Source organism: Amphibalanus amphitrite, unplaced genomic scaffold (genome assembly GCF_019059575.1).
Source record: "Amphibalanus amphitrite isolate SeventyFive unplaced genomic scaffold, NRLGWU_Aamphi_draft 000792F_arrow, whole genome shotgun sequence".
NCBI lineage: Eukaryota > Metazoa > Arthropoda > Thecostraca > Balanomorpha > Balanidae > Amphibalanus > Amphibalanus amphitrite.
Genome location: NW_024882286.1, coordinates 107,701 through 127,636, shown reverse-complemented (window position 1 = coordinate 127,636; position 19,936 = coordinate 107,701). Strand labels below are relative to the sequence as shown.

At 49.7% G+C, this 19,936-nt stretch overlaps 2 protein-coding genes across 2 annotated transcripts in view; both read right to left on the bottom strand.

The window, feature by feature from the left end:
- The window catches only part of LOC122366244 (GRIP and coiled-coil domain-containing protein 1-like), a 33,489-nt gene extending 25,044 nt beyond the window's left edge, over positions 1 to 8,445 (bottom strand). The window contains exons 1-3 of the mRNA XM_043338252.1: positions 8,207 to 8,445; positions 7,433 to 7,578; positions 7,117 to 7,251 (exon numbers count right to left, since the gene is read on the bottom strand). Coding sequence (XP_043194187.1) covers positions 7,117 to 7,251; positions 7,433 to 7,578; positions 8,207 to 8,303 — 378 coding nt within the window. The 5' untranslated portion in view covers positions 8,304 to 8,445. The remainder of the gene's footprint in view (positions 1 to 7,116; positions 7,252 to 7,432; positions 7,579 to 8,206) is intronic.
- Positions 8,446 to 9,308: 863 nt separating this feature from the next.
- LOC122366234 (gamma-tubulin complex component 4-like) lies at positions 9,309 to 19,771 on the bottom strand. Its single transcript, XM_043338228.1, has 3 exons — positions 19,718 to 19,771; positions 15,686 to 17,505; positions 9,309 to 9,798 (listed from the first exon to the last, which is right to left on the bottom strand). Exons 2-3 carry the CDS (start codon positions 17,392 to 17,394, stop codon positions 9,702 to 9,704), a joined length of 1,806 nt encoding a protein of 601 aa, XP_043194163.1. The 5' UTR covers positions 17,395 to 17,505; positions 19,718 to 19,771; the 3' UTR covers positions 9,309 to 9,701.
- Between the last annotated feature and the right edge of the window lie 165 nt (positions 19,772 to 19,936).

The window sequence follows — 19,936 nt, the reverse complement described above, 5'->3', positions numbered from 1 at the left end:
GTGATGTCATAACCCAAGTGACAAATACCCAATATCTTGCGTTGGCTATGGGTCTTATGAGCTTTTGACACCTTGATTTCGGCCTTTTTTGCCAGTCTTACCTCCCACCTATCATGGAACATGTTGTTCGATGATGAAGAGACGCTAGGGTCAGGGCCAAGGTCAGCCTCGGTCATCTAAAAATTTTGCGTTTTAGGCGAGCTGAATTTACTTTCGTGAAGTTTCTTCGACTGTATATTTGGTAAAAGCTTCTCAGTTCATGATCTCATGCTATAGGGACACATTCATAATCGGTGCACACATCAGTATACACACAGACACACACAGACATACAAACACATATCATTGACCTTGACCTTACTTGACCTGAAATGACCACAGCCAGCAAAAACCTAGTCGGATAGTGTGACAAAGAGGTTCTAGCTGGCTTGGCACCACAATACGGCAGCGTCATCGGTATATGATGAGCAGCGCACGTGATATTCCAGGGCAACGGTGACCCCAAACAGCAACGTTCTTTAGTTTGACCTGACCTGGAAGGTCAATGACTGCCTGATGAGGTAAAATTTGGTATCATTGGATTCGTCTCTTCCCCAAAAAAAAATATGTTGCTCTTGACTGCGAAGCTTAAAATTTTGTTTGAATAAATTGTGATGATGTCAAATAAAATACCTACACAAGCAGCGGGCCAACCCATCATATACCGATGACGCTGCCGTATTGGTGCCAAGCCAGCTAGAACAGCTCTTTGTCACACTATCCGACTAATTTGCTGGCTGTGGTCATTTCACGTCAAGTTAGGTCAAGGTCAATGATATGTGTTTGTATGTCTGTGTATGTCTGTGTATGTACTGATGTACCCTGACCCTGACATCTGTACATCGCAGACGGCAGAACAACATGTTCAATGATAGGTTGGAGGTAAGATTGGCAAAAAAACGACATCAAGGTGTCAAAAGCTCACAAGGCCCATAGCAAACGCAGGATATTGGGTATCCGTCATTTAGGTCATGACATGACCTGAAGAACAAGATCATATCTCCAAACCCAAAAGCCACAGAAACTTGAAATTTTCAATGGACGCTGAGAAAAGATAGAAAAGCAGCTATCCAAAAATCAGATTTCTAGCTTAAAAAATGTTCAGTGTAGAGTAAAAAAAAAACTAACTTGGGGTGGCAACCCTCCCCCCAGGTGCGGGCGAGGGTTAGCCCTCACACTTTCTGGGGTCGGTTAGATTCCTTGCGCAATGCTGTGCCGTTAAATTCTTTTTTATAATAAAGGCTATTTGTTTTATTGTCGAAAGTGAAAAAGCCAGAAATTTTCGTCGATTTCGGTCGACGCGGGGGATATTTACATACAATGTCATCCTGCTGGCCTGGATCCATGAGTAAGGTCAGGTGACCTACCCTTTCTTTATTAATATTTAAAAAAAAAAATCATGGCATCCGGGCTGTGACGAAAAATAAGTGGCCTAAATCCAATGAGAAAACTGGATTTGGAGGTACCCTAGGCTTGGCTTCTGAGCCTCTGGTCCCCCAGTGAAAATTTCTTAGAGGAGGCCCTGGCGTGGTTCGTAAATTACCGCTTCCGCAATTGGAGGCCCCTAATTGCTTGGAGGCCCCCACTAAATGGAGGCCCCCTTGGACGTTTGGGACCCCAATGGTGATGTCAAAGTTTCACCCATGTGCCGGGCGACACATTTTAAAACGTTCAGGGATTTAAAACATCGTTCCCGAAGCGTTCTAAAATGTTCTTTATACGTTAAACGACTGTCAAAAAAGATCCCAAGAAACTTCGCCACCGGACGAGTAGGAATCACCTGTCCATAGAGCTGGATTCCCAAGGGAAGGTCGCCGCAGCGGCGGCGGCAAAAGTGCATAGCGACGGTCTTCGTTGTTGAAAAACGAAGACCGTTGTCACGACTCCATCTCTCCAACCGCGTCACTGCAAGCTGCAGCTGTCTGGCCATATGCCGAGCGCTTGAAGCGGCAAACCAAATGGCAAAATCATCCACGAAGAGCGATCTACCGATCGAGACCGGCAGATCATCAGCGATGTCATTAATCGCCACTGCAAAGAGAGCCACACTAAGCACCCCGCCCTGGGGAACTCCGTTCTCTTGAGTAAAACTGCTCGAAAGACTACTGCCAACTCGGACTTTGAACCGACGACCCGATAAAAAGTTCTTAATAAAGAGGCCCATCCGGCCGCGTATGCCGTACTTGTGTACTTTGGAAAGTATTCTGTGTCGTAACACTGTATCATAGGCCGCCTCAATATCAAAGAACAGTGCTCCAAGGTGCTTCTTTTCAGTAAAACAGGTGCGTATCTCGGTGTCGAGGGCTAAAATGTGGTCAACAGGGCTGCGGTGCTTTCTAAAACCGCACTGGGCGTTTGTAAAAACACCGTGATGTTCCAAAAACCAGCTAAGACGCACATTGACCATCTTCTCCATCAGCTTTGAAAGCGATGATGTGAGAGAGATGGGCCGATAGTGGAGAGGGTCATGTCCCGACTTGCCAGCCTTCAAAATAGGAATGATAGTGGCTTCCCGCCAGGTCTCAGGGAAAGTGCCAGTCTCCCAAAGCGAATTGAAAGTTGCTAGCAGCGCCTCGAGGGCAACTGCTGGGAGATGACGGAGCATGTCGTTGTGGACAGCATCCGGACCTTCTGAGACGCTGCGCAACGAGCTGATGGCAGACGTGAGCTCAGCCATAGAGAAAGGCTCATTGTACATCGAATTTTCAGCTGTGCTGAAGTCCACGGCGGCTGGTGCAGGTCGTGAGGACGGCTCTCCTCGGCAGCGCTGATAGAGTGCACGGCCTATCGTCTCTGCGACGTGTAAAGGGTGGGATATGTCCGTGTTGTTCACTCTTAAAACCGGAAGCGGAACAGAGCTGAACCGGCCTTCAATGCGCTTCATGCGTGCCCATATCTGGGTCGTAGGAGTAAAACGGTTTAAGGAACTCACGTACGTGCGCCATGAAACAGCCTTTGCCTCTTTTAAAACGCGACGGGCAAAAGCCCGCGCTTTCTTAAAAGCGATGAGGTTCTCAGTAGTACTACTCCGGTCAAACTTTCTAAAAGCGCGCTTCCTGGCACGAATCGCATCTCCGCATTCCTTGGTCCACCACGGGACCGGAGGACGACGAGGCTGACTCGACGTCTTGGGTATGCACCCGTTTGCGGAGTCAATGAGTAAACATGTAAAATCATCTGTAGACATCACAGAGGCGTCGGCTCTGGATAAAACCGTGGCCTCTACGGCGGCCTGGAATTCGCCCCAGTCGGCCTTCCGAACATTCCACCTAGGTGGACGGTTGCCTGACACTGGGGACTCCTGGTGCTCCAGCCACACTGGGAAGTGGTCGCTCCCGAGTGGGTCGTCATGGACGGACCAGGTAAGAAGCTGAGCTAGCCGCGGACTGACTAAGCTCAGGTCCAGAGCCGATGTTTGACCGGAGGGTGTTGTAAAATGGGTGCGCTGTCCTGTATTTAAAATACACAGCGCCTCATCGCGGATAAAAGATTCTTAAAGTCGACCACGAGTGCCAGTCGTGTCGCATCCCCACGCCAGGCTATGGGCATTAAAATCGCCGACTACCAGGACCGGAGGTGGAAGCTCATCGACAAGCCGATGCAGCTCAACCACCGGGAGCGCTATACCTGGTGGTAGGTATAAAGAGCACACTGTCAGTTCCCGGTGGTTGAAATCAACTCTGGCGGCCACCGCCTGCAGGGGAGTCTGCAGCGGCACCTGGCGAGCAGGTACGCTGTGGTGAACCGCCAGAAGCACACCTCCATGGGCAATGGTAGGGGTGTCCAGGTCTCTTCTAAAAACAGAGTAGCCCTTGATGGCAAAGGTAACGTTTGGCGCTAGCTTGGTCTCCTGGAGACCTAAAACAAGGGGTGTGCGCCAACGGATAAGAGACTGTAGGTCCTGGTAGTTGGCCCGGAGGCCTCTACAGTTCCACTGTAGAATAAAAGGCGTGGTTAAAAAGGCGCAAAAAGGGCGCGTATAACATGAGGCAAAGGCGCACACAGATACCTGACTGACCACAAAAAAGGTAAAAAGCACCGAGAGAAATGCACCTGGTAAAAAAGCGCAATAGCGCGAAAAAGATAAAAGGATAAAAGAGGAAATGACTAGACTGAAAGACTAGACTAGGTCCTCTAACTCCGAGGAGGCGCTCCCCCCGTAGCGGATACGGGGGTGCCCTGAGCCCTCTCGGTGAAGCCTCCCTTCAGCAGAGGCAGATCGGGCATGGCTCGGGCCCGGCTGGGGCCTTTTCGACCGGGGGGCGTCGCCCTCCGAAGGTGACCAACTCGGGGGCGTCTGCCGCTTGGCGAGGCGCCCTGGAGCCGCGGAGGGCTGTTGCCGCCCCGACGGGGATGTCGAGGCGGCGGCCTGTGTCCTCGACACAGGCGTCTCTGGCAGCGGCGGTGGTGGCCGCCGCTGCGGAGGTGGAGGAGGCGGCGGGGGACCCATGATGGGCCGAGTCCCCGCCTCAGGTGTCTCCGGGGTGTCAGCGGCGACAGCCGCATTGGCACTCCCGGAGGCGGAGTCGGCAGACGAGGCTTCCTTAGCCTCGAGGGCCTTCTGGACGAGGCGAGCCCTCCTCGCCTCACGTGCCCTTCTCTCCTCCTCCCCCCGCCGCAGAGCCTCCTGCACCGCCGTAGACGGTCGGGGGCGGGGCGGGGTGGGTGGCGCCTTACCCTGCGCCGGGGGGCGCCGACCACCCTGTCGGCGCTGGACGACGGTCCAATCGTCTCCATTACCGTTCGCGGCTGGAGCGGGACTGGGTGGACCCCACACTGACTCTTGAGCAGCCTGCTCTGTGTTGCTCGGCGGCGCACGAGGCGCCGTGTTGTCCGCTGAGTCACCAGTGGCTACGACGGTGAGGCCGAATCGTTTGAGAAGCTGCACGAGCTGTGCTACGCTCATCTGGGAGGCATCGGTAGAGTTTGTGACTCTCACCTTCTGGGCATACGAGGTCTTCGGGTGACTCTGGTTGTACACCTCCCGGGCCTCTTTGAAAGACAGATTTCTGGTAGCCTTGATGGTCATGATCTCTTTCTCCTTGACGTATGCAGGGCAAGACCTATCATACGCGGAGTGCGGCGTCTGCCCCTCTCCGCAGTTGACGCATCGGGGGGTCTCCGAGTCACAGGTTTCGTCAGTGTGGTCCTGCGAAGCACACTTGGAGCACGTGGGTCTTCCTCGGCAGTTGTCCTTTGTGTGGCCGAAACGTTGGCAGCGGAAGCAGCGCATGGGCGCTGGGACGAAAGGCCGCACGCGAACCTTCACGTAGCCCACGCGAATCTCACTCGGCAAGTCGGTAGAGTCAAATGTCAGAATGATGTTGTTGGTCGAGACCGTGCCTCTCTTCGTCATGATGCGGCGAGCCGCTGTCACGCCGAAATCGGCGAGCCCGTCCGCAATATCCTCGTCGCTCACTCCCCTCAAATCGAAACAGTTAATGACCCCTCGTGAGGAGTTCTTAGAACGGTGGGGCTCCACTGTAAGCGGGATGGAAACGAGCCTCCGGCCGGATGCCCGTCCCTCGGAGAACACGAAGCGAGTAGCGTCCAATGCTTTCGCCGCCTCCTCGCTTTTCCTGAACTCGACCTCCAGCGCGCCATCACGCATCCGGTCACAACGAACTATCGAACCAAACCGGTCGCAGCCATCCTTCCGCTGGAAGGGCGACAGAGAGCTCAGCTCCCTGTCTGCGCTCCGGAAGATGAGGATCTTAGGAGATCGTGGACCTTTTTCAAGCACCGTTCGCCTGTCGGCCGAGGCCAACGGGCGAGGATCGGCCGAGGCCGAAGGATTGGTAAGAGTGGGGGAAGGGGGGTTGGTCGAGTTATCCATGGAGTGTGCTTGGTCTCCGCCAGCTCGGCCGCCGACGCTCCGCAACGGCGCCGCTACAAGGCCTGGGACGGCCGAGCTGACTGTACGGGACTTGGCGGCACCTTCCGCGGGGGAGAGAGAGACTCACCACCCCCCACGGTCGGATACCGCCTCCTCCCTTGACGCCTAGCCGAGTCACCGCCAGGGGCAGCGACAGATCAGTCCCACCGACGGAGGACGAGCACAAGTGCCCGAACCCCGCCGGCGACACCTCTCAGACACCACCCCCGGCGGCGTCACGACTGGGAATGGCTCCTCAAGTGCGGCGCCCCACTGAGTGTCCCGCCCTTACAGAACTCAGGGCCAAAGAGGCGTGTTGCCCAGCCACCGCGACTGGCTCCGCACGGTGGGGGGCTCAACCTCCAGGATCCCGTTGTCCTGGGGTACGGGTCGGCTCGCCTAGCCTAGTAAAACCGGCTGGTACCCGAGGGGACGCCACTCCCCTTACACTAGCCCAACTCGGCTGTGTTCCTGCGGGTGCAAAAACAACGAAAAAGGTAGGAAAAGAATCAGAAAGCTGTGATCGAAAGAAACGCGGACATCCGGTGAAAAGCAAAGCAAAAGCAAACAGAGACCGCTCAAGAGAAACAAAACCACGAAAACCAAGAAAAGTCGGGCCGTACCATCTGTCCAACCAGCGATCAAAGCAAGTCGCAAGCAAGCATGGGTCAAGCTGGGGCCGAGGGGGCGCTACTCCCCTTGCTGGCCGAGGCCAAGGCCGCCGCGGGGCAAAGGCCCAAGGAACCCAGTCCGACAGCGACCCCGGCCACTGCCAACCCCCTGCGGGGCCAATCCTGCAGACAATCCATCCAGTAAGCAAGGCAAGTCCAGGTCAAAACGCGCGTCAAGCTGGGGCCGAGGGGGCGCTACTCCCCTTACTGGCCGAAGTCACAGCCGCCGCACAGCCGGAGCCAGATGACCCCGGCTAAGCAGCAGCTCTGACCACGGTCAGCCCCCTGCGGGGTGGTGATAAAGGGGATATTGGTGATAAAGGGGATATACTGCCTATAGAGCACAAATGAAAACACTATACCAAGCCAAATGGCATGCCCAGAGTGATCCTTTTCAGGAACTATCTGCAGCCTGCTGATTAACTTTGTACAAGAACTTCACTCACAGCTGACTGCTGAGCTTGTATCGCATACTTTTGGCTTGTAACTGAATAGCAAATGAGAAAGAAGATGTAGGTTTTCAGGTTTTACCTTATCGAGATCAGCCTTCATGGCCTTTCGATCTGCCATGTAGTTGTTCTCCATTTTGGATTTTTCTTCCAGGAGAGTTTGCATGGAAGCAGTAATTGTGGCCAGCTGAGACTGAGCATCTTCACTGGTTTTCTCCTGCATGGAAAGTGTGAGAAAAGTCATGTTAACTTGTAGTTGTTACAATGTAAAGACAATTTAATGCAACTAGGTCTGCAATTGTTAGGGTTATCAATTTGAGAGAATATCCATTGTCTTTTTTTCAATAAGGTTATCACTGAGCTGATCAGTCTATACTCCACCATCATCTTTCACTCACCTTTTCCTTTTCAGCTCCATCTTTGGTGTCTGTTGACTTCTTTGATGACTTTGATGACTGTCCTGATTTGCTTGTAGATAATGCTTTCAAACTAGCTTCCAGGGCCTCCTTCTCTTTATTGAGGCTTTTGTATGCCCGAACAAGATCTAAAAAAATAATAATGCAATAAATAACTATAACACAGAAAAGAGAACAGCATGCCTTTGGGCCACAGAACAAGGAATATAGCCTATATATGTAATGAAATTATCTATGCAATGTCTGGATACTAATCCAAGAAACTGTCCAACAAACAAGCTTTGACATACGTAAATGAAAAAAATATCCACTTTCCATCACGTCTTATGCATATGGTAGGTGTCAAGCAAAAATATGAGGAATACAGTACGTCATCGTCAGTCAATCAGCATGCGCCAATGCAGCGTGCATAGGTTTGAACTACCTACACAATATGATTGGCCAATGCGCAATAAGCTTCCGCATCAAACATGATTTTTTAAAATTCATTTTGTCTGATATTAAAAATAGAAAATAATCCTTTATAAAACAAGGAATCATTTCATTTCTGATTATATTGAGCATACAAAATCATAAATCAATTGCAAACAATAATTTCAGGAAAGTGAACTATTCCTTATTCCCATTTCCCTTTAATAGTAACTATGTAGTCAATTAATTGTAATGAAATAAAATAAAATGCATCAATTGGCTTCAACGTCCATCAGAAAGGAACTTGTGGAACAAAAATAATTAAAGCAACAAAAATTGAAGTACCTTTCAGTCTGGATTCATAACGGGACAGCTGTTCCTTCTGCACATCTATAGTCTTCAACAGGCTCTCTTGTTTTTCTTGTTTTAGCTTTGAAGACATGATCAATGATCATTTGGTATGTAGGATTCACATGCAATTGATAAAATCTGTTCGCATTTAGCCCTACATAAATGGAAATATCCTTAGAAATGCTACTATTTACAGACAAGATAAAATGTGGGGTTGCAAGAAACTTGTGTTCATTTCGTAGGCAAATATTTGTAGGAGCAGAAAATGCGGTCAGTGATTAATACCTAGCAAGTGAGTTTTAAGACCGTGAGCAGCAAAACTTCCTTTTAAGAACATTAGAAAAATAAGTTTGTTTGAAACATATGCGCCAAAATTATAGCAATTGTAGGCTTCCATATATGATTTATCCGCCTGCCAAATTTGAAGCTAATGAAGGGATCTCGATGTCCGCCAATCCTCTTTGAATCCCTTTGAATCCTCTTTCAATCCTCTTTGAGTAGTAAAGGATTCTTGTTTGAATCCACCCAATCTAGCAGTAGGTTGATATTCACAAACCTTCTCACTAGATTGACGGAAATGGGAACTCACGGGTGAAGCCAAGCTCTGCAGCGAGCACCGCCTTTGCAACCCCACCCCAAGGCCCAAGCTTTCAGTTTTGGATCATCGATAACCTCTGTTTCGCGGCAAAACCAATGCTGTGCCATCAGCAAATCATTGGCATATCGTTGGCGATAAGTCAAGCGCCTGGCCTGCAACGCCCGAACGAAATGCGATGTTCCGTCCATTATAAAACGTTCCCTAAAAAGCCATATGTTTTGCCAAGAGCCTCATATACCTCCTTTAGTCCTTTGGCAAATTTAGGTCACCGAAAACCACTCCGGCAGTCCCAGGAGCGAGAGCGAGGGGATTATCAGCTAGGTATACATATCCTTGTCTTCAGTTAAAACACTCGGTTTACCGAGCGGACAATCTTCGCCAACTACTTTGATTAGATATCATTCATTCTGCGGTTTGACCGACTAATCCTTCCATGTCTTTCCGGCACGATCAGGTAAAAATACGAAAGATTAGACTATTTGCAAAAACAATCCCCGATAACAGAAACAAATGTTACATTATTAGCACAACCAATGCGAGTACACATACATGTCATGACAAATCAATCACGGAATGCATTATGAGCAGCAGCATTACTACATCTTAGGTCCCTCAGTAGCTTAGCGAAGTTAGAGGATGACCTCATGCTATCAGCACTACTTAAAACACTGTAGCAAGGGTTCACGTACCGGCTTCACAGAAAAGAGCGAAACATCTCACACCAGCCGTGGTACGGACAACAAGCGCCACTGCTCTGAGCTCTCCGCCAAGGAAGCGCTTCTGGCGATACGCAACTGCACGCCATTTTCGGCCACTGCTTATCACATTATCACGAACCACTGACAACACCAAAACGTGACGTAGGATCCAGAGAGGTCACATCCAGTGACACTAGATGCCGCGACTGACGAACTGGTTGAAGTCTATCCTCAGCAGGAGACGGGAGAGATGGCTGCCCGCCCGCTGATCCTTGAGGCTGCTCAGGATTCTGAAACAAGGCAAATACAGACCGTGGTCAATGGACGGACAAGGGTTTCCCTAACCGGCACATTGGTGGCTCCTCAAGTGCTCTAGGATATGAAACAAATTACAAACACCACTTTGAGCATACGCAGACACAAACTGAAACAACATGGTACGTCACAAAAGACCATTTAAGACATATACGCACTATCGGCATTATTCGTATCATTGACTTCTGAAATAATTGAGCCCATAAGAAAAAAAAACTCATTATCACAAATCAACAGAAAAACGGCCCTATAGCGTGTGCTTTGCATTGCTCTTTGCCGCTGATGTAGCACATCAGACAAAAACAATAAAGGTATCGATAGAAGCCGACAATGAAGGCAGAAAAAAACACACTGGAAAAAACACATAAACACGCCCGTCGTCAAGGATATAAAAAGCGCCCACCAGCTGTTAGCTGTACAGTAGGTCTATTAAAAAAGTCCCCAGCACCAGTGGGCGCTGCCTTCGCTGAGCCGAACCCCCGTCTGCCCGTCCCATATCGCGCCGGGCTCAGGTCAGGTAGGGTCAGCGGGACCGCTCGGTCCGGCCCGCGGGCGGTGGACGGGCGGCCGGTAACGCTTTCCGCCAGCCAGCTGTAGAATCCAACAAACGAGACGGCCACCGCTCAGCGCAGCGAAACCGGTGTTAAAGAATGACAGTAGATGTTCATGGCCACAATGATTATGAGATAGTCATTGTTAGCCCGTGCCCCACAGAAATGCCTAGACTCTCACGCCCTGTTGGAGGGGAAATGGGGATTGAGCATCATTCTTATAACTCAGCTTTGGGCATTTAGTTTTTCTCACAGACAATGACAATACAAAAACAATGTAATAAGACCAGACGTTTCGACAACAAATGCCTTCATCAGTGGAAAACAAGATATAGGCCTTACATCGATAAAAACTATAGAAGATAAAAAATATATAAAAAAACCAAATTTTTTATCGATGAAAAGCCTATATCTTGTTTTCCACTGACGAAGGCACTTTGTTGTCGAAACGTCTGGTCATATTACATTATTTTTGTATTGTCATTGTCTGTGAGAAAAACAAAATGTCTGACTCTTCTAATTGGGGCATTTAAGTGGTATTCGAAGTAGCGTCGAAAGTAGCAAAAAGAAGAAAAAAATACTTCAGCCAATTTTAGATCGGTTCGGAGCAAAAGGTCATGTCACCAGAGGTCATCGATGGTAAAATTTTGCTTGGACAGGGTGCGTTGTGCGCACCGGTGCATTGGGTTTCCAATTTCCATGGAAACATCAACAGACTCGGAAGCTCGTAACGCTAGTGTGGAGCCGAATTCATATCAACCGCCGCTACAATGCATGGCAGCGCAGCGCAGCGTGCTGCAGCGCGGGGCCGTGAAACACCGCCCAGGGCTATCCATGTGTCAGGGCAATCCAACCCACGTGATGGGCTCGGCCCCAGCGGAGCATGAGGCTCAGGACTCCCGCCCAGGCCCCCTGTCTCCCCCTAATTCCTGTCATCCTTCCCACTCTGAAATCGACCGAAAGAGTCTAACCTAACACAAGAAGCAACTCGTTTACCGCTATGTCTGAATAATACTATGTCAGATTTAAGGTCAACGGCTTAGCACGTAAATAACAGCAACTGCCACCATCGGTATTATGAGAAAACCAATTGCTTTTCCACAAGTACTAGAAGTTTTAAGCTAAACTTGCATGAAATTAATTTTACCAGCCTCGTGTTCCTCTTATCAAAACGCTTCGAATGAATCAAAAGTGATCTTTAACCCTCGCCGGCACAGGCTATTTTGCATCCTTCGACGGCACAAGGGGATGCACGACCCCCCTCGCGCTTGGCCCCTGATTGGGCTAGAGCTTCGCGGAAAAAACGAGCGTGTTGCCCGTCACGAGAGGAAGCCGATGATACCCAATGTTAAGGTCCTAGGTCATCGGATGACCTTCCAGGTCAGGTCAATGACCCGAAAATCGGGAAAATGGGGACCTGTTAGAAAGTCGTAAAGTGTGGCTGCTATGGGGGTTTCCGGGGTGCTGATCACGAATATCGTGTAGTTTTGATCAGGGATGATGTCTTAAAGCATTTAGACCAGGTCGGGTCAGGTCAGGTCAGGTCAACCGGTAGGGGTCACGACGGGTATTCGCAATACCTGTCATCCGCCTCTGACAGCTTCGTAACATGTTACGAAGGCACCAAAACTACTTCGTAAATGTTCAAATGGTTGCTAAATTCGAATTCAGCTAAAAAAACTAGCGTAGAAACATGTAAAACTCGAAAAACTGAACCGAGGTCACCAAAGGTCAATGACCTGACCTGACCTTCAGGTGATTCAGATGGTCAAAGGTCATTTGGGTCAGGGTCATGAAATTTTCAGGGTAGATGTAAAATTTATCAATGCGAGGGTACTGAAAGTTTCGTCGCGATCGGCCGCTTTTTACGCGAGTTATTCGCGAAAAACCTTAGGGAGGGGGGTTGCATCAACCCTCCCTCCCTTTGCCGGCGAGGGAGGTCATTTGAAGAATTTGGCCTATGCTCAAAGACATGACCTGACCAGAAATGGTCATGATGGATAGCAGGATATTAGATCCGTATCGTGAAACTTTACAAACACTTTAGATGATTTCATAACTTAGCATGTCTATCAAAAATATTTATTACATGGCTCATGTGTAAGCTGGGTGTGTGATCATGCTTACGAGTATGTTGAACGCAACTGATAATGTTCTGTTGGTCACAATTTCTATATTTAATTTATCCTCCCGGATTTCATATTTTTATTAATGACACCTTGACGATGTCGAGAAAAAAAAAACGCTTAGGAGATTTAACAGCCTGAGATACATTCAGTATAAGGAAGGGTCAAGGGTGCTAGATTCCTTCCGTCCTCGCTATCCTCAGGAAAAACCAATCCGCATCGCCCCTAGTCTTCATGCTTCCCTCTCTGGACTGGAGGTCACCCCACCAGCCAACCTGTAGTTGATATCGGTTCCATTCCAAGACACATAACCCTCTTCGGGTGACCGTTGGGGAGACGGCTGGACCGCCCGACAGGGCAATCGTCCCACGGGAACAGTCACGCTCCCGGAGTCCGCAGATTACTGTCGCTGGCTCGCACAACCAAATTACTACACCAGAGCATAGTTATGCATAGTTATGCATAGAGTGTTTATTATGCGTTCCGTCAAAAAAAGCGCAGTTCAACTTTCTCCCATTGACTTTAGCGATCTCAAAATTGACCCGACCTTTCTGTCAGCAATGTCAAACTTGCAAAGTAAACGTTTCAAATACATATACTGTTGCCCATTGAAATCGCTGAAGGTTCTAAAGCGATCGGTTAGTCGATGTATTTAGATATGATGAACACAGGAACTTTCCTTGAGGTAAGGTCACTTGACGTGACCTGGTGTTATGACCTTGAATTGAAAGACTTGGGCGGGAAAAATGGATCATTTGAAATCTTAAAATGTTAGATTTTAACAATAATTGCAAACACTATGCCGGCCAAATAGTGAGTGAGAAGGGAGCGATTCCCCAACCCCATGTTTAGCTCCTATAATTGAGCTAATTGCTAGAGCCTCGCGGAAAAAAAACAGCGCTTGCGTCGTTACGTGACGCAGCGACTGTCACCCCATTTTAAAATATCAGTGACCTCTTAGGGCAGGTCAAGGGCCCCAAGGCATTGGATCGGTTTTTGGTGAATAACTTCGCAAAAAAAGGTCGCATTATCGTCATTTCGATACAGTCGTGTTTTCTGTTCTCAGACGCGTCGATTTATATGCTTTTTTTGCTTAGGTGAAGCAATTTAGGATGTTTAGGTCAATGTCATGTTAGGGCAACACAGGTAACGAAGCTGTTGAAAGGAGGACATGCTGCATAACATTTGATTCGACCAGTCTTGCAGAGTCCATTGATGGCTGTCCCGACTGGCTAGCTCATTTTGATCGGGAGTTATTGACGAGCACTCCTATTGACGAGCACTCCGTCACGCAAGGTGAACAATGCAAAAGCGAAGCATTAAACCTTGCCAAGAATGTATGAAGTCACGATTTCATGTGCGTGAGGTATAGTTTTAGCTCATTTCCGACGTCAAATTAGCAGATTCCATATTTTCCCATTATGCTTATATGACACTAAGTGCATTACGGATTTGCATCATTTTATAACCGACAACCGTGCAGTCTGCAGAGGTTTACTTAAGACGTCATAGTTAAGTGACCTGACATGAAAACGTGGTTGATTTCAAATGATCCGGCTTGAATCAAATGTAAGGCATATGAAATGTCAGCCTTCTATCATCAGTGTGCTTTGAGCTACCGCAAAAGAAAAAATACATGGTGGCGGCACCCACCCCTTCTTCTCGGCCGGCGAGGGTTAAACCTCGCTTCGAATTATTGCAGATAATGATGCGACCGAAAACAAAGCATTTATCTGTGTCTAGAACGGCCGCTGACTTGTTGGACAAGATCCCCAATCTTAATTCGCTAGATGGGAATAAAATACTCGGCATATGATACATATATACCCCTCGATTTGCCCTCGCGCAAAGTCAATTATAATCATCACTGTCGCTTTTTTATCTGAGATGATGCCGCCACTAAACGGGTTGTTTTGTTTGCTTGCTTGCGTTGAATGGTCATTATGGATTATTGAAGGATTAGGATATAATAGGAATGGGGCAAGGGAGGATATGCACTGCAGTGCAGGTGTTTAATTTAGATCACAAAGGCATCGTTTCCGGCATCGTTTCCGGCATCGTGCAGAGTCACTCTCATCCCCGACCCCGGCTCTGCACTGCGGCATCTCTGCACCCCACACACGGCGTCCTCACTCCACGGCCGGCCGCCGCCAACTGACCCACTCGCCGGGCGCCGCGACCTGACCCGTGTCACTGCCGCGGCCTGCGCAATAGAGTCGGGGCTGGAATCCGGGGGTTCGGCCGGCCGGCCGCCTCTGGAGCGGGGGACTTTTTTAGTAGACCTACTGTACACCCCACGGCAATAATTGGCCACACCCCTGCCGCGGCGGCTAAAGCGGTAGTTGCACAGGTGGTCTGTGCCAATATCGCTATACTGATGGTCTACGCCGACCTAAATTCTGCATGAGGTGACAATACTGGCAAACATTAGCGACTAATGACGTCATGGTAGCTATGAAACTAGTGTGAGGCAAAGACGCAAGTCCGTGCAGTTTATAACTTACCAAAAGAGAAGTCAATATATGTCTGTTTCTTCGACAAGCGCCGTGCAATCGGATTTGAGAGTCGCAAAATATTAACAACGTTGTGTTGAAGTGTGAAGCATCCAATCACTATGGACTATCGTAACTGTCTACGGGCTAACGTATGTGAATTGACACATGGCAGAGTTCGTCACCGAAGGGAGAGGGAGGGCGGGGGAGGGAGCCCGGTGTTTTTGGTTGACACCTGTGCCGGTGTAGCGCACAAAGCCGCGGCTTCCGCGCATTTCGTTTTTCGATCTGGGTCGATATATTGACCGGCTAAAATCCACCCATGTGCACCGCACGCCGCAGACGGCACGGCAACAGGTGTGTACGACCGCGGACCTGCCTCCGCTCGCCCGCCTACCGTCCCACCGAGCCGCTGCCAACCGGCAACAGGAGATCGCCCAAATAACGCGATTCAGGTAGGTCGGATAAATCCTTCGTAGGCCAAGGGGCCAGCAAATTCAGGGCTGAGAATGAGCGATGCTTGTATAGTTAGAGGATGCGAAAAACTGATCAGGAACTTGTGCAAAGGCATCTTTCCTAGAAAAAGTCCCAAATTTCCCTTTCTATTTTAGTCTCAAACTCCCTGCTCTAACACCAAAACTGTCAGAAAAATTCCAGTCACCAAAAGACTCCTGTTCCTCGAACTCTGCTCACCTGAAGAGCAGCTGCGACTTGAGCTGCAGCCGCTGTTGGAGCGGCGCCAACTCGCGGCCCTCGGGGATGGCCAGACAGAGCTCCTGGCAGGCAGTCAGCAGGTCACGCAGACACTCGCTGACCGGCGCCGACTGCAGGAAACACTGGCTACTGACGGCCGTCAGGAAACAGTCGTGCGCGTGCCGCAGCTGCTCGTAGTCCTCCGCAGCGGCGACGGCTGCCTGAAGTCGGCTGTGCTCTGACTCCAGCACGTCCACGTGTAGGTAGTACTGCAGGTTGTTGACCAAAAAAGACATGTGCGCACGCAGCTGGTGGGTGGCCATCCGGCCGGCACCACCGCCGCTCTTCTGGTCCATCTGGTCGGCCCACAGTCGCTCCAGCATCAGCTGGGTCCGTTTGACCAGCAGCAGGAAGCTGAAGATGTCGTTGTAGCCGGCCAACACTGTCGGCGTGTACAGCAGGTGCAACGGCCACCGGACGGCGTAGTTGATCCTCAGCCGGTCCCAGCCCGATGCGCCCTCGGGGCCCGGAGCCAGCGTCAGGTACAGGCTCTCCAGCACAGAGTCGTCCTCCAGGCCGACCCGTCCGCACGCCACCGCGAACGCCTCGTTAATGTCTGTCTCAATGTGCGCCTTGGGCGGCGCACGCAGCAGCGGGTCGCACTCGATGAACAGCTCTTGGTAGAGCGTTCCGCGCCCCATGAGGAAGAAGTCCTTCATCACACTCAGGTGCTGGCTGAGGCCGGCTTCCACTACAATCACCTTCCACAGATGCTTGGCGACCAGCGTCTTGATGCGATTGACGAGTCTCTCCAGGCGCAGCGGCGACAGAGTCGGCTCGGCGGAGAGTGCCTCGAACTCGGCAGCGAACTGGCTCTCGTGTCCACTAACGATACCCGAGAGGGGCACGCCGGCCGCCCCCTCGACTCGCTGCTCCACCCTCTGGCGGCACATCTGGATCGAGTTGCCGACAAACAGCACGCTCTGACACAGCCTCAGTGGGAGATAGGAGGGCAGCAGCTCCGGGTCGAGTTCAAACTCCACCAGCGGCGTCTGCTGGCGCTCGGCGGCGGCCGCGGCGCGCGCCAGTCGGCCCAGCGCCGCGCCGTCCGTCTCGCTAACACTCCGCTCTCGCAGAAAGAACTCGCCGCCGGCGTCCGAGAGCAGCCCGTAGAGCAGCCAGGCGGACAGCTGTGCCAGCAGCACGCGGTGACAGCGCTGCAGCACGCGCTGCAGGTGGCGGCGCTCGTCGCCCACCGCCGCCGCCGTGTGCCGCTGCAGCACGTCCAGCACCCGGCAGCCAGTGGCGCCGAGACGGGTCAGCTCGGCCAGCAGCTGCGACAGCGCGCGCAGCAGGCCGGCGTGCGGCTGCACGGCGTGGTACACGTAGGCGAGTCCCAGGTCCGGGTCGGCCAGCAGATCCTCCTCGAGCCGCTGCAGGCAGGCCTCGTAGTCGGCGGTGGCCTGGTCGAGCGCGCCGCACAGCGCGCGCACATACTGGCCAGGACTCTCATCGGCCGCCTGCTGACGCTCGATGAAGGTCCGCACGTGTCGGTACCAGGTGCCCAGAGAGCAGAGCTCATTGAGCAGGCTGCGCTCGCTCGGGTTGAAGAATGGCAGGGAGCCATCGACCAGGATAGAGTCGTCCTCCTTCAGCGTAAACAGGCTTCCTGGGCAGCCCTCCAGGGCCAGCAGAAGCTCATGAAGCATTCCTGCAGCTTGATCTAGTGCTCTTCCTGGATCACTTGCTGTTTGTGATTTGACTCAATTCACTTCTTGGTAGAAAATCCAGATCACTGGTACCCAGCAAGTTCAAATTTACTGTAAAACATGAATGGCACAGGTTTTTAATTGTGTACTACCAAAAGTAAAACAATAAAAAAACACAATGGTAGCAGCATTCTCATAAACAGGTAATACAAGCAAGTTCATAGGCAGCTTATTCATTAAAAGATCATCCTAATGAAATCCAAGCTTCAAATTTACATTTTCTGCTTGTGAATTCTTCAATAATCTTTACAAAATTTGATTTCACTAAAATTAGGTGTCTTACAATTTGCAGTGAACATATCACATCACTCATGGAGATCAAAGCTAAGGGCATGCAAAGTGCAGCAGCTTGATCTGCAGTGCACAGAGTACTTTCAAGCTTGTCATCTCATCCTGAGCCCTCAATTTCTACAGGTTAACCCGCGCATGACTGGGGTATTTTCCATAACGCGAGTGACTGGGGGGGGGGGGGGGGGGCTCTACAGAGCCGCCCTCCTATCTCCGAAACTACTGGGCCGATAGTGAAAATTCAAACGGCGTCTGATAGCCCTGGAAAAACTGCCGAGCGAAACCTATTTCCATTGACCTCGAGGTCACCGATAACGTCACAGGTCAGGTCAAACTAAAAATTATCGACATTTTTGCTAGTTCACAATTTAGGCTCTGACCGCCGGACCGCCGGTCCGACCAGGCTCATTTTTGGTTTACGCACTCCTTGACGGATGACTTAGATACCCTGAGGGTACCGAACTTTTACTTCGAATTTTTAAGGTCAAGGCCAGGTCATCCTAGGTCACGAAAATTTTATATCATGTATCGGTCACGTGACGCATGTTTTATGGCCCATTTTACTCGTAGATTTCGAAAATAGTGTCGTCTGTGTCATTTGAGGTCATTGTCAGCTGAATTTACCGGAGGTCAGGTCACTTTTAGGTCAGAAAAGGTCAAATTTTGAAAATGAAATTTTTCAACAAAAAGGTGCCTACCAGATGCAGTTTGAGCTCAGGAACACGATGGTGCCATTTATATTGCTGCACGACGTCAAAAACGTACTGAAAAATGGATTTGAAAAAAACATAAATTTGTAAAATTTTGACAATAATGCGAATAACTTGGCTATTTTTGAAGACATTGGGCTAAAACTTGCAAAGGTAGTTCATCAGTCTGTGTTCTATCACATATATTCCGGTTTTTGCGAAAAGTCAATTTTTTTTAAATCAAAAAATATATTTTTTTGGAATTGTAAATACATGTTTTTCCAAATTTTCAAAATTTCGAAAATTCGAGATAGCAGTTTGATAGCTACGTGTATTTGTAGTCCACTCATGCAAAGAAAATGGATCTAGCTTTAAAACTGAGCTCTTGAGAGCGTTTGCCGTAATTCAGTATTTTGCATGAAAATCGGCCGACATGACGTCACTCTGACGTCATTTCCGGCCAAACTATGGTAGCAAGAAAGTTGAAATTTTGACACAACGTGTCAAATTGATGCCTCTGAGGGTACCACAAGTTTCGTGTTGATCCGTCAAACAGTTTAGAAAATATTGCTGAAAAACGGGAGGGGGGCTCTGTAGAGCCCCCCCAGTCCTGCGTGGGTTAGCAAGGCACAACTGATATGATCCACCACAAACTATACAAACTATATAAGCAATGGTCAAGAATTTGCTACCGGGCTGGTGCATCTCATCTGGCTCATCCTCAGATCTGGCATTCAGTGTTCCTTTCGCAGAGGCGGATCCAGCTCAGAGGTTTGGGGGGGGGGCAAACCATAACAATTTATCTATTCTTTCCATGCATCGTCCATAGGCGTAATGTTAAAATTATGCCGCTTGGGGGGCAAATGCCCATTTTGCCCCCCCTGGATCCGCCACTGTCCTTCCGATTTCTTTCAGTCCTTCCTACCCAGCCTTTTTCTTTACGACATAAGTGGGAACCCAACCATGTAAGAGAACTAAAATTACCTGAATAGGCTAGGTGGATGAAAAAAGATGATAATGAATCTGAATAATTAAATACTGATTTGATTAGCCAGATCATGAGATCATACAGGAAGATTATAAAATGCAGAATAAATGACGCAGACAAGGTGAGATCGCCCAGGCCCAAGCCCCAAGACTCAGACTTCAACTTGACTCAGACCACCGAAAGCCTTCAATTTAGCCAGGGAATCTAGCAACCCTCGAGCTCAACCTCCTCAAGATCACAAAGTCGACCTAATTTTACAATAATTTCATCTCATTCTTGATCTACAAACCAAACAAACCTTTTATATAACCAACCACGGCCGCCTATACGAGCACAAGTACCTAGGTAATCTGCGGTAATTTGCTGTTCTATCCGTGAAGCATCTGTTCAAGGTTTAACATAAAAAACGAGTTAATTTTCGAATGACGTAGTAGTTTCTACTTCTCTAGCAAGTTGAATGTTTTTTGCAAAGTTATTTTTGGTAAATTTAATTGAAGTAAAACATATTTGATCAAAA

What these genes read in the sequence shown, in the direction of transcription:
- LOC122366234 (XM_043338228.1), bottom strand. Translation starts at nt 17,394, where the DNA reads ATGCTTCATGAGCTTCTGCTGGCCCTGGAGGGCTGCCCAGGAAGCCTG. An exon ending in AAGTCGCAGCTGCTCTTCAG is followed by an intron (nt 9,799 to 15,685) that starts GTGAGCAGAGTT and finishes GCCTTGTTTCAG; the next exon opens with AATCCTGAGCAGCCTCAAGG.